General features: G+C 49.3%; 1 protein-coding gene across 10 annotated transcripts in view; it reads left to right on the top strand.

Annotated features, from left to right (window-relative positions):
• FRMD4A (FERM domain containing 4A) overlaps positions 1–14,119 on the top strand; it is a 385,243-nt gene extending 371,124 nt beyond the window's left edge. For 8 of the 10 annotated variants that reach the window (XM_030013270.2, XM_030013272.2, XM_030013269.2 and 5 more), the window contains 5 exons: positions 321–558; positions 985–1,149; positions 2,958–3,817; positions 6,353–6,449; positions 10,382–14,119. In XM_030013270.2, the coding sequence (XP_029869130.1) occupies positions 321–558; positions 985–1,149; positions 2,958–3,817; positions 6,353–6,449; positions 10,382–10,484 (1,463 nt within the window). In that variant the 3' untranslated portion in view covers positions 10,485–14,119. Of the gene's footprint in view, positions 1–320; positions 559–984; positions 1,150–2,957; positions 3,818–6,352; positions 6,450–8,232; positions 8,305–10,381 lie in introns of all 10 variants that reach the window. The other 2 variants (XM_030013268.2, XM_030013264.2) reach the window with 1 other exon arrangement.
• The last annotated feature ends 301 nt before the right edge of the window (positions 14,120–14,420 follow it).

The raw sequence follows: 14,420 nt of genomic DNA, 5'->3' as shown, positions 1-14,420 counted from the left end.
GACATCAGGCCCAGAGCAGTAAGGATTGCTGTGGTTACTGCTCTGAATTCTTTCAAAAGGCAGTCCCAGAATGCCCCCTTATTTTCTCTTAAGATTTCAATTGTTTTAATACATCACACGTTCTTGCTGGCCATTCCTTCCCAAAATGGGATTGTCAGCTGGTGCACTTCTGAAAGTCGGGTCTTCAGGTTGCTCCTGAACACAACCAGGGGAAGCAGGGTAAGGAAGCAGGCTCTGGAGGTGCGATGGTGTCCCCCAGAGTTGTGCTGCCATTGGAGGTATCGCACAGCCATCACCTCTCTCCCTTCTTCTCTTCACAGAGGATTCTCAGGTCACCAGCACAATATCCCCTCTCCAGTCCCCACACAAAGGACTCCCTCCCCGGCCACCCTTGCACAACAGGCCTCCTCCTCCACAGTCGCTGGAAGGCCTCCGCCAAATGCATTACCACCGCAATGACTATGACAAGTCCCCCATCAAACCCAAGATGTGGAGCGAGTCATCCTTGGATGAACCCTATGAGAAGGTCAAGAAACGCTCCTCACACAGTCATTCCAGGTGAGCCAGCTATCTTGAAGCTCCAGCACAGAGATATCCTCTGCTTTCAGGAGGGACGGGTATGAGCCCTTTCAAAATTTAGAAAGCCATTCCTTACCAAAAGGAGACTTTTAGGTGTTTTGGCCAATAGACATGTCATAAAAATAAGCTGCAGCCACATGACTGCTGCTTGGTATTTCAATGTTACTTTAAAAAACGTTTAGAAAGGAAGGATGGTGGATCATCTGAGGGCTTTGACAGGGCTTGGCCTTGACCTCCAGCTACTGCAGAAGCACAAGCTCTGGGACGCAGCTGAGAGCAGCAGCTGACCCAACTCCTGCTGACCCCTGCAAGATCACAGGCACATGCCTGAGATCTGGAAAGAGGCGTGGGAGCCCCTTCCCCAAATTCCTGCCCGGGAACTGAAGCGGGGTGTTTGCTCTGCAGCAGTCACAAGCGGTTCCCCAGCACCGGGAGCTGTGCCGAGGCGGGAGGGAGCAGCTCGCTGCAGAACAGCCCCATCCGGAGCCTTCCCCACTGGAACTCCCAGTCCAGCATGCCGTCGACGCCCGATCTACGGGTACGCAGTCCACACTACGTCCATTCCACGCGGTAAGTCTTCCCGGCTCCGGTCTCACCTTGCTTACCCTGAAATAAATATTCTTTGCTTTATCCTTCCCCCAGGATATGAATTAATTCCCAGTTCGGGAAAGGACACAAACCAGTCCTATTCACATACAAAGCTCGTGTACTGTTGCCAGTAGGGAATCTCTCCTGAACTGAGATCTTGAAATCACTTCAGATAAACATGATCCTGCCCCTCATGTCTCCCTCAAAGTAATCAAGCTTTTCTTCCACTGGGACCTTTCATCTCAGGGACTATTTATAGGCGCTACAAACCCCGTGCCACTTTTAAAAGGGATGTGGTGCTACTGCTAAATTCTGCAGTAAATTCCTCCATGGATCCAGCTGGAGAGAACACGTTGTTCCCTTGTCTGATGCAAAATGTTAGGTAGTGTTAATTCTCTCTCATAGATAAAATGTTTGCACATGTGTGATCTTATGTGGAGAGACAGCCTGTATAAAGCAATCCACCTGAGGATCCAGGTGGCGGTGGAATAAGCCCAGGGTTGACAGAGGAAAGAGCTGAAGTGTGTAAGGGAGGTGATTTGATGTGTGTGGCCCAATTTCTTTTGTATTTCTACAAACATTTCAGCTTCATTGCTGTTTTGCTCTTGAGGCAAACTCCTTGGACACTGCAGGAAGCAGAGCTGAGCCAAAGCTGTGTGCTGTTAGGTATCCTGCCCTAAGAGGTAGTGCTAACATCATTTAGCTCAGCATGAATCAAGAGTCATGCCAACACGTCTGACTTGGGCAGAGACTATATAAGGCATTAAGGCCCTGGGTTAAGTTCATTACAAGTTTTTGGCTGGGAGTACCTTTCAAGAGTGCAATGTTTGTTAACACTGGAGCTGAGCAGCGTGAGAAACTAGCCTGGCACAGTGCTTGAGAAGTGGCCTTGACCGGGTAGGGGCCATTTGGGTGTTTGAAACAACCATTGCTCAGTCAGTGGCTCATTCATGAGCTGTGTACCCTGGCCTTGGCTGTCTGTCATGCGGGTGTGTGACTCATCACAGGGTGTTCCTGCTCCTTGAATGGATGGTTGAAGCTCTCTGAACAACCCGGGGTGAATAGAGACCACCCAGACTTGGCTGTGAATCAAGCCTTGTAAACTTGCGATTCGGAGTGGTTGCCTGAAGGGCTGTCACCCACTGACAGTCTTAACACATGCTACCCATGGCTGAGCCCCAGTAAAAACTAGCTGCTTGACAGAGGTGACTTTTTCAAAGGCCAGTGGAGAAATCACTGCATTCTGGGCTAAGTATGGGCAGTCTGTCCGTCTCACAGCAGGTGGATTGTACCTGTGCAGAGCATTCACAAGCCACTTGCAAGGGAATCCCACCACCTTTGAGGCTAAGGTCTCAGGATTTGCATAGCTGGAGCAAGATGACCCTGGTAGCACAGGGATGGTGCTGATTCAAACAGCTCTGCCACAGGGCCACACCAGCAAAGCTGGGGCTTGAGGTCCCCAGGTTTTGCCCTTCAGACTGGGTCTTTCCCAGGGTGGCAAGCCACAGAGGAATTGGGCTGGACAAGGGTTTGTGTCCCACATGGTGCTGCAGACTGAATGCCACCACCAAGGAGACTGGAGAGGAACAGGAATAGGACCTAATCACCCCAAACCTTACAGCAGGGAAGCAGGTTGCTTTGCAGGCAGCAGCCCCATGCAGTGCTGGAGGGGTCCAGGTTTTCAGTGCCCTCAGATTCCTTTGCCTGTGAAGCTGGCCTTGTGTGCAGGGGATGGGGAGTGCTTCGTACTGTTGACTTACCAGCCTGGATTTTTTTCCTGGTACTTGCAGGTCAGTAGACATCAGCCCAACCAGACTGCACAGCTTAGCTCAGCACTTTAGACACCGGAGCTCCAGTTTGGAGTCACAAGGCAAGCTCCTCGGCTCAGAAAATGAGACGGGGAGTCCTGATTTCTACACCCCAAGGACTCGTAGCAGTAATGGCTCTGACCCCATGGACGACTGCTCTTCCTGCACCAGCCATTCCAGCTCTGAGCACTACTACCCAGCTCAGATGAACCCCAACTACTCCACCCTGGCAGAGGATTCCCCATCGAAAGCCAGAGAGCGGCAGAGGCAAAGGCACAAATCAGCGGGCAACCTGGTCTCTTCCAATTCAGGGAGTATGCCCAACCTGGCTGCAAGGAACGGGACGGGGCACCACCGCGTCTACCTGCACAGCCAGAGCCAGCCCTCCTCCCAGTACAGGATCAAAGAGTATCCCCTGTACATCGAGGGCAGCTCCACACCCGTGGTGGTGCGGAGCCTGGAGAACGACCAGGAGGGACACTACAGCGTGAAAGCACAATTCAAAACCTCCAACTCCTACACAGCGGGGGGGATGTTTAAGGAGAACTGGCACGGGGATGAAGTGGACTCGGTCAGGCTCACCCCCTCCCGCTCCCAAATCATAAGGACTCCATCTCTGGGCAGGGAGGGCCATGAGAAAGGCTCGGGTAGGACTGCCGTGTCGGACGAGCTGCGGCTCTGGTACCAGCGGTCCACGGCCTCCCACAAGGAGCACAGCCGCCTCTCGCACACGAGCTCCACTTCCTCAGACAGCAGCTCCCAGTACAGCACATCTTCGCAAAGCACCTTTGTGGCGCACAGCCGGGTCACAAGAATGCCTCAGATGTGTAAAGCAACATCAGGTGAGAGATGGTCCCAGGCAAAGGGGCGGGAGGGACGGGGGGCTTCATGCAGCCCGGATTCATGCCGGGCATTGCAACTCAGCTGGAGAGCAGTGCCAGACCATAGCATGTTATCTGGCCTTCACATGCTGCTCACCAAGCCTGTAGGCGTAACACTGGGGGGCAAGCCTTGTCTGAGACACTCACCGGGTGAGAATTTTTTTCCATGGAAGTCATCACTTTGCAATGATGGGCTCAAAAGACCGGGAGGGACTGAAGCCCTGTTGTTGCCAGGTCTTTCCTCAGAGTGCAGTTGGGTTTTGCGTGACAGCACTAGGGGCCAAACGTGGAGAAACCATGGGGGGGTCACTCTTAGTAATCACAGCAAGGGAGCAATGAAGCAAGTGGGGGCTGAGCACAGACTAGGAGAATGCATGTCCTCAGTGAAACACTAAAAGCATGAGAAAGGTTAAGTGGGGAGCATCCCAGCCCCTCTGCGCTGCCACAAAAATGTTTGAGCGATGACATCTTTGTGGAGTGCTGAGACTTGGTTTTCCCATGCAACTCCATTAGCTGTGCTGATAATATCCTGAAATTCAGAGCGCTTAAGTTTGTGCAGTATTTTGCCTGTCATGTACAGAGCTTTGCACTCCCCTGTGTTGTTAATATTAAATGGTAAGAAAACAGTCGAATTCATTAAACTGTTTAATGTGTTATGAAACAGTCCAAGGTTAAATATTTACTGGCCATCAGTCACCACTAGACAAGCCAGTTTGCATAGATCAAGAATTTGCTAAAAACCTGAATCCAGCCCCACATGGACAGGATTGCTGGTTAATGAGAGTTTGCACTGTGCCCATCCCCACCCCTCCACAGGCATCAGCCTTGGCATGGGAGACACCATTGCTCCGGCCTCGCTCGCCACAGGCTCTCACGGCCTCCCTGAGCAGACCAGTGCATCGTACACCCGTGCTGGCCGTTGGCCTTCTGACATCCCAGCATGGCACCTGGTCCACAGTGACCACGACGCTGACACCAGTGCGGCTCTGTACTTGCTGCCAACTCCACCGTGGAGTCAGAGAGGCAGTTTGACACCAGGCTCTGTATGGGCCACCAACAGCTGCCCGAGAAGAGGCTGATTTATGTGTGATGCCAATGCTTGTAGGAGGCCCAGATGTGGACCATATGACACAATTGAGTAGCTGCTGGAACCGTCCTGTGTCTCCATATAAAAATCTTTGATCAATGGGCATTTCTGTTCCACCCAGCAACAGAAAATGCTTGAACACTGGAAAGCTTTGCCTTGCTTAGCTTTGGAAACCATACCAGTTTAGTTAGGTAATCAAGAACGGAAAATGGTGGGGTTGGGGGGGAGAACACGTAAAAACTGCTGTCAATCAGTCCATTCCCCGACCGAGCTGGGTCTTTAAATCTAAATGTGGTATCTGGGCAGCACAGTGGTAAGTGCTCAGTAATGACAGCTTGTGGTGACCAGTTGGCAGCATAGATTGGTTTTGCGTTCAGAGTCAGTTCCCAGTTACAGCCGTGGGAGGATACTGATCTCGGAGGCTGTTGGCTCCAAGGAGCAGATTAAAATTTGATTTTCCCTTGAAGTGTCATTTGGCAGTAGCTAAAGAATGTAACAGCACAGAAGGGGATGCCAGGTAGAAACATCCATCATTTTAGTTGAGTAGCCCTAGCTGATAGGTCTATTGGACTTCACACTGTCCTTCAAAGAGGGTCATACTTCTAGGCTTATATTAAATTTGGAGGGTCAACACTGTATGGACTTGAGGGAGGGGAAAGATCAGTCAGGTGGATTTCTTAGCTAGACTCTCACTGGGGAAAATCCCCCAAGAACCACTGCCAATGGTACATTTTCAGTTCAACTTGCCCCTGTCTTCACTGAAGTAAGATAAGCCTTCCTCTATTCCTATAGTAATAGGGTCAGCAAAGCCCAACTTCAATTTATTAGAGATGCACAGTTGAAAGGTAGTTGTAGCTTTTGAAATCTTCAGAGCCATCTTCCTCCTTTGCACATGAAGCAGCATACTTGTCCAGACTCTCACCAGTGCCAGCTCTGGCTCCTAGGGACACAGAGCCTCTCCCAGCACCCCCAGAAGCAGGAGGCTGAGCCTGACAGGCAGGGTTCCTCCGGTTCAGGTCCCGTGGAGATGCGCAGCCATGCCTGCCAGTCCAGGCAGCAGCAAAACCGATTAGCTTTCATGATGGGAGCGGTGCGGTGTTTCCCAGGCAGGCTCAGGAGAGTCCAGGTGGTTGTATTCAGCTGGAGGCGGGGCTGAAACAAAACATTCCTTCAGAGCAGAGGACGGATCTGGCCTGTGACACGCAGCAGCGTCAGCAGTAGGCTGGCTGCTCCTGTGCTGCGTTAGGGCACAGCCATCCAGGAAAAGGATGAGGTCTGACTCCCAGGCTGTGTTTACCCACAGCCGGACAAGTTCCTGCTGGTCTGACAAGCTGATGCTTCTGAACCACCCTGACCCTTGTGCCCTCACCTCACCAGTTATTTTTCTCCACCCTTTGCTTGTTTTTCAGCTGCCTTACCTCACAGCCAGAGGAGTTCAACACCGTCGAGCGAACTAGCAGCCACGCCGCCGGGCAGTCCCCACCACATTCTCGCATGGCAGACTGGGTGAGTGTGGGATTGGGTTAGAGAATTCACCTTGCTCACTACTGGTGAGAAAAACCTCCCTGCACACAAGCAAAGGGAGAGCACAGGTGTGGGGAACGTTTTCCAGGTGCTCCATAGCCTACACCTGCACAGAGCATTTCCAGCCTCCCACCTGTGCTCTCGTAGCGGTGGAGGTCTAGTTTAGGCTGACCAAGACATGGCTGTGCTACCTGCACCCAGCAGCACTACTCCAAGCAGGATCCCAGATCCACAGGGAAAGAAGCCTTGCAGGTTCTTCCCGCTTGGACAGTCTCCTTCCTCCAGTTTTCCCTAGGTCAAAAGAGCTGATCTTTTTTTTAGGAACCATCACGCTGGCTGTCCAGACCAAGGAGATCTTTGTTGTAAAGGCAAGGTTAGGTGCCTGCCATATTTGTGTGTGCAGCAACCACATGCTTCTGCTAGGTTTTCCCTAGCAATGCGTCTTAATGACTATTAAGTGCATCTTTTTTCAGCTACCACTAATTTAACATGCTTCGCCAAAGCATGAGTGAGTCATTACATGCAGGTAGCCATTACTCATGTAAATATAGTAATTGGATTCTTTGGCACCTCTTTGTGAGGCAGGGAGTTCCAGGAGTAAACAAAAAGCCTTTTGCAAGCTCCCATGGGTATTCTCTAGCAATCTCCTGTAATTCTGTCCTGCCACATGAAATAAAGATAATTTCCAGATCCTGTCTAACTCAGCACATCCCAGATTTTTGCATCTAAATCGAGTTTGGTGAGATCAGCTAGAAAGTTTCAGACTACAGTCCTCAAAATACCACAGGCCCTAGAGGAGAAAAACAAATATGATCCCCTGAGTCGTGAACTGGGACCAGTAACTTTGCAAACATTTCACTGTGCAGCCACTGGAAACTCTCATGCTTTTTAATTTCTTCTGGTCATCTGTGACCACATTTGACCTCTGGTTTTACTCCAGCACTGCTCATGACTGCACTTTAAAATGGAGATGAGGAGAACCATAACCACAACCCCCTTAGGCCTACCTTGGATTTTAAATTCACACATTTGACATCCAGCCTCACATGGTCTTTGCATGTGCTTTAGAACAGGTGAATTTTCCTGGTCCCATTTCACAAAAAGTCAAGGGATTGCAAGATAGATAGGCAAAGTGGCAGCTATCTTTACTGTACACTGAAATTTCCACTATTAAGGGTTTGAGTCCAGACTCAGATCTTGCTGTCAGTCTCCAACCCAATCCTAATCCTGTAAATATCTCCATGATGATCAGAAGGAAAACTGGTGAGCAGCCAGCTGAGAAATCTGTTTGGAAAATCCCCACTTTTCTTATGTTTCCATTAAGAAAACTCCCGCACCCTGTCTCTCATAGCAAAAATGCATCAAGCCAAATTCTCAGCTGGTGAAAGTGAAGTTGCCTAGATTTCTATCTTAGGCCCTGCACTAACAACCAGTGCAAAAAGAATTGGAGACAAATCAGCACTTATTTCATGCCTGAGCATAACACCCAAGGCGTATGTATAAATACAGTAGGAGCAGATAAAAGTTTGCCATCAGATGCACAACACAAACTCCCCCACTGCAGGAGCAGGCTGCACCCTCCCAGCACAACTCAAAAGATTGACAGTTCTCCCCAACATGTTTTTGTGTCACTAACTTTTTCTGAAGATGATTCACCAACTTGTTTCCCCACTGGATTAATAAGCTCATAACAATGTCTGTGTCACTTCTTTTCTTTAACATTTCCTCTCTCCTCTTTCCTCCTTTTTTGCTCTCCTTTGTTCAGAGAAGCAACAGACAACTCACCCACTATGGATGAGTCTCAGTCTCCAACCCACCAAAGTACTGATGAATAGAGGTATAGTAAGGGAATGTTTTGTTCTTTCATCCTTCTGCCTTATAGTCCGTGAACACAGTGTGAATAACTGGCATCCCGCTGTCCCAGAGGAGCAGCCCTTTTAATTGTGTGCCTGTTTGTTTGGCAACAAGGCTTCCTTCAGCTCTTGGAAGAACAACTTGAAAGCATCTCGAAGCCCTCTCTGTGCCTTTTCAGCAAGTTTGTGGCTGTGGCACTTTCCCCTGTGAATAAGGACTTGGGGCCAGCCCGCTCTGCGTTCGTGCAGAGGTTGAATGGGCACAGAGAGCAGGCGGTAGCGGCAAATTTGTGGCTGGGGACGTTTCAAAGCAGCGTGGGCATAGTGCTGTGGGGAGAGTCTGGGAGCAGCGTGGCGGGGTGACAAGTTTGGGTAAACGGGGGCCTCAGAGGACCTGGACTGAGCTCCCGGCAGCGCTCCAGCCATGGCGCCGAGCACCCCTTTCTCCTCCTTCCCTACCACAGAGCAGAGCTGTGAAGCAGAGGCTGTTAGCAGCAGTGAGGTTTCATGGAACAAGGAGCAACCCTGGCCCTGTTCCTGTGGGAAGACAGAGGGGGAAGGGTGGAGGGAACAAAAAAAAACCCTCAGAGTATTTCTGTTTTAATTAAACTGCTGTCGCTGTCTGACACTCTCATTTGAATCTACAACCATTCACAGCTGGCATCTGTCAAATATTTCAAGCCCAGCTTTCTAGAGATAACCCATAAACCTCCGTACTGCAGCACAGAGCTGGGAGAGAAAGGCTCTTTAACATGCAGATGCCAATGCCCTTGCTCAGGTTCCGCCCCAACACCGTCCCAGGGAAGCCAGGTGGAAAACAGGGCAGAGGAAGCAGGAACTGCAGGACTGCATCAGGTGTGAGATCAGTCCTGCAGGGTGGGGAGGGAGCCAAGGAAGGAGTAGGAATCCCACAGTAAACAGACAGAAAACGCATCTTCCGCTTTCGGCCTCAAAACAGTCTCTAGTTTGGAAGCTGGTTAAAATCAAAGTGTGAGGGAGAGACATCAATTCTGAATACTACTATGCAGATACAGCAGTCACTTTTCAAAATACCAACAAGATTTTGACCTCAGTGTTCTCTTCTGGCAAGGAGCTCTGCAGGCTAAGCCAGGAGGCGACCCTGATCAGAGCTTTAAGATAAATAGCAAAGAAAATTCTCATAAACTGTCTCATCTGCTCTGTGCAAGCAAAAAGCCATGCAGCAAAAGAAGCAGTAGCTTGTCAAGAGAGGTGCCACAAGATGAGGACTAGGCTACCTATGACAAAACACGGTCTTTTCCACGTTGGACCTGGCACCCTCTCACTAGTCGCTTCCTAGCTCATCCCTGGAAAGTCACGTAATGCTGGGATTGCCAGGTGATGCACGAGCCCCTGTCCAGAGCCCAAGTGCTACAGGAGAGCACCACCACCCTCCTCCTCCCATGGTCCCACTAGGTACTACAGTCTGGCCAGGAGGGCTGCTCTGCAGCCTTGCTCCCTGGAGAGCATTCTACTAAAAATCTGTTTACCCCAGCTTACTACCAGGCAGGAAAGCAAGACAGAGCCTGTTAGGCAGGGCAGAGCACTGCTGCCGGACCTGGGGAGGGAAGAGCCCGCGCACGGAGAAAGCAGAGGCAGGTGCGGTACCATGGGTGGTGGGATGGACACAGCCGGTGGGGGCTGGCCACAAGCTCTCGCCCTCCAGCAGCCGCTCTGCTCTCTTGTAGCGCATCCCACCAGCAGCGGGCTGAAAGCACAGCAGTTCTGCCCATTGCCATTCTGGCATCCAAAACTCGGGGCACCCTGGCTGCAGAGGGGCTTCCGGACCTCGGCTCTCTCCTGCCTCCTCGCACCAGGCGGGTTGCTGGGGCGAATGGGACTGCCGGCCAAGAGCAAACTGGGTCAAGGCAGGGTCCTGTGTGCTGAGCCCAGCCCAAATGTCAGCTCTGGGGGTACCTGCAGGATGCAGTGGGGTCTGTGAATATCCTGCGTTCCTTCCCGCCTGTAATACGATGTTTTATGCCCATGGCTGACCTTTCCAGGAGCCCTCGTTGTCCTAACGAAGTTTCCTTTCTCCTGCAGGAGCTACAACGATAGCTGTTTCCTGGATTCTCCCCTCTATCCAGAATTAGCAGATGTCCAGTGGTATGGGCAGGAAAAAGCCAAGCCTGGGACTCTAGTGTGAACCCCTGACCTCAAGTTAAATCACATCAATGCCATTCTGAGATCACCTCACTGCCTCTCATTTGCCTTACCCAGATGCACTGTCACCCAGCACCAGCTTCAACTCTAAGCACTTTTCTCACGATGCAATTCAAGACGACATTTACAGAACACTGGCCCTGAGACATCCACCGCGACGGCGACGGACCGCAGCGCATCCCATTGCCAGACTGGTGCACATCCCTCCCACGGCCTGCAGGGCAGCGGGTGCAGATGAGCAGCCATCTTAATAGTCAGTCGGCAATTTAAAAATTGATTTTCCTTTGAAACGACGGAAGCCCTTCAAGGCTTACATCATATCTTACTGTTCTGCGGCATGTAACAGCAGTAAGATTTCCATGACGTGTGATCTGAAGCCAACAGAGCATTAGTTTAAGGGGGGGGGGGGGGGGGGGGGGGGAGTAAAATGGGACAGAGGCTGAGAAATGGATCTCGTAGTCCTGAAAGTGCATCTGTTATGAAACAATAAAATCCCATCACTTCAAGGATGTGTCAGAGTCTCACAATCAGACCTGCACTGCCAAAGATCGCCACACCGACATCGGCAGGATGAGTTTGCTCAGCAAGTTCTAGCTACAAGAACATCGCTCTCATTTAACTCGATGGCAGACACGACCACCTCCTGTAAAACGGCACTTCCTTCTTCGCTTTGAGCCCACCTACATGCAAGTAAAATAACCCAATGTGCTGAAGCCACACTGGAGGTCTGGGCTGGTATCACAGCATCGCTGTCTACAAGCTACCATTAAACTGGACAAACAAGGTTTACAAAGGCATTATCTAAAGCGGAGGCAAGTACTGCTACTCACAGCATCTCTGTGGCAGGCACAGGTTGCCCACCAATACATAGAGAGGTTAGGGTTGCGTTGGTTGTTTTTTAATGCTCTGATGAAGATAAAAATTGCCAAAAAAACCTTTCCACAAACCGATACGGCCAATAAATTCCAATCGATTTCTGCACAAAGCGTTAACGTGAAATCAAAGGGAAAGCACATCGCAATCTAATTGACACGGTAAAGCTGCATTAACATATCTCTTCCACTCATCTTCCCTCCTTTAGCACCAGTGTAGCAAAGGGCTCGTCACCCGGTGTACTGCTGTGTGGGAGAACCGGTCTGTCGGGAAGAGGAAAGGCTCCGCAGCGGGGTTGAACAACCAGCAGACTAGGCAAATTTTCCCATTGCAAGAAGCGACCACAAGAAAGAGAAGCAACTAAATTAGGTGTTGGACACAAGCGAGAGCTGCCTGCTGATACCAAAAGGAATCGTACGAGAGCGTCACGGAAGGAGCTGCAAGTTTACACATACTTTTGAGCAATGCTTTATACATGTCAAGCCATGGAACTTTAAAAGGCCTCAAAGACACTTTTGTAACGAACAAGTGCACAATCTAGGTGGATGTTGAAGCTGGCACGTCTAGTCTTCATTGCGGTGCTATGCTGTTTTTATTGCCACTAGATGGGGGGAGGTACCCGGCCTTCCCCCGTTTGTGCGTGCAAATGATGATTTCCTATGGGAAAGGCATTAAAAGAAACGGCTGGAGGGGGTTACTTTGTGAAAAGCAGAAACTGAAGTTAGCTTTAGTTTAAGAAAAAAAGAAAAAAAAAAGTGCGAGTGTGTGTGCGTGTGTGTGTTCCAAGAATAACAATAGCGTCTACCAGACAAAGTAGGGCGAAACGTTTAAAATTAAACACCACGACTTGGGGGGCTGCCACACCTTTTTGCATTAAGATTGCTGGAAAACTGCATTCCAGGCATTAAAAGAGAATGGGTTCTTCGTCGTTAGGCTTGGAAAGATGATGGGGTTTCTGACAATTAACGCAAGCTGCTCATGCGAATACCTTTCTGCAACGCATATTAGAAATGTTTGCTTCCGTTCTCTGCGCTTGCCTGCCGTGCTGCTGTCCCGCATCACCGGTAAGGCAGGGGAGGTGGCCTTGCAGAGATGAGGACAGCCATAGGCAGAAAGGCTGCTGTTTGTCCGGGGAAATCCATGGCAGAGCCAGGAGGGAAACTCTTCCATGATCGCACATGAGGCATAAATTAATTATCCCTCTAAAAAAAAAAAAAAAAAAGAGCGCACACTTTTTTATGCTGGCAAGGGTTTTTTAAAGGAAGCCATGCAAGCCTCGTGCTTCTGGACCTCCACAAGGAATCGCCACAGGAGTACAACCCCCTTCGACAGCAATTGAAGCCTCGTAACCGCTTGCTGGAAGAACAGACAGCGGTGAGATTGCACCCTGTATCTGGACGTGCAAAATGCTTTTTTCACCATCTCTTTGTGCTTTGGGGTCTTTAACGTGGGAATTATTTCAAGCTCCTAATTGGATTTTTAGCTGGATAAGAGATAGTACCGATTAGTGACATTTACTGATAAGATTTGGTAGCTAAAGTGAAAGGATTAAATAAGGACCAAATTAAGCAGCGGCAAGTAATTTAGCCCACAGATTTTTAGGGGCTCTGAGCAACTGTCTGTTTTCTTTTTAATTTCCCTGGTAAGTGGTTTTGGGTTGGTTTTTTTTTTTTTTTTCCGTGTACCTTCTTTTAATTAAAAAGAATTCAACAACAGCGGCACTATGAGGCCTCTGGGCACTACAGGAAGAAACGTTAATTCCTCCAAGACCAGATCTGCAGTTTTGCAGCAAAGGTTAAAAGGTGGCAGCCCTGACTTTAGGAAAAAAAAAATAAAATAAAATTTGGTTAGCCTGAATTGCAGACAGGCTTGAGTAGAGAAAAAGCCTTCTAGAAACGGATTGAGTTTTGCTTTGTGTTCTGCTTTTCTGTTTTGCAATCAAGGCACACGTGAGCAGCCAGTCTGGTAGTAAAGACAGATTAAGTAAAACAGGTTTTACTGTTTAGCTCAATTCAATTAAACACAAATGTACATAAAATGTTAATCATAGGAGATTAACATATTTAAGTATAACGCGGAGGGGTATATACATAGCTATTATATACAAGCACTTGACTACCAACTTAACCCCTCCTTTACTTTTTTATTTTTCAAGGCTCCATCTGACATAAAGCCACAATTGCGTTCTTAGTCTACGTGTCCGGCGCTCCCTCTGTTTAGGCAGGAGCCGGGTGTACGGTCTGTGCACCAGGCCGCGCCGGGAGGCAGGGTTTATTTTTAAATGATATTATATGCAGTCGAGTGTTGAAAATGTTGAAACAGTCCAATTTGTTTTCACTCTGTATTAGTTTTAGTTTCAGGCATAGCCGATCCCCATTCAGGTGCTATCAGATGACCAGTTACTGCTTAGTTAACTAGATGTAAAGTTTTACATATATATTAATGTCAATAGTTTTATTACAAGTTGTGTAAAATGGACTCTCTAGTTTAAAAAAAGAAAAAAAAAAAAGAAGAAAAAAATTAGGTCTCTCCTGAATTTGATTTTAGAGCATGGAAAATGATTTTACTGGATTCTGTTCAACTGTAATCAAGGAAAAAATATGTATGTTGTAGAAAAAGTTGCAGAATTAAAAAAAGATCTGCTTTTAATTTATTCTTTTTGTATTAAGAATTTGTATAGTTACCTTTACATTTTGCAAAACGGTGTTGTCAACACTTCCTTATTAAAGCATTTTCAAAATGAAACCTTGCAGTGGTCTTTCCAGGAGGGCACAGGAGGGCCTGGGGCGTCCCTACCCTGGCGACCGCACCACCGCCTCTGCCGGACGCTCGGTCCAGATGTGCGCGCAGCTGGCCGGGGTTCCGGGAGGGACCCGCTCCTTTGCCGTCGGGGGGCCTGACGGCAGGGAACGCCGGGCACTCCCCCCAGACAGCCCGTCCTTCAGCGATCCCTCGGGGTTCAGCACCAGCGCTCAACCCACCACAGCAGGAAACAAAGTCCCGAAAATAATATTTACTTCTAGCGCACGTAACCTGAAGTAACTAG

Source organism: Aquila chrysaetos, chromosome 5 (assembly GCF_900496995.4).
Source record: "Aquila chrysaetos chrysaetos chromosome 5, bAquChr1.4, whole genome shotgun sequence".
NCBI lineage: Eukaryota > Metazoa > Chordata > Aves > Accipitriformes > Accipitridae > Aquila > Aquila chrysaetos.
This window is presented reverse-complemented; position numbering and strand designations above follow the sequence as displayed.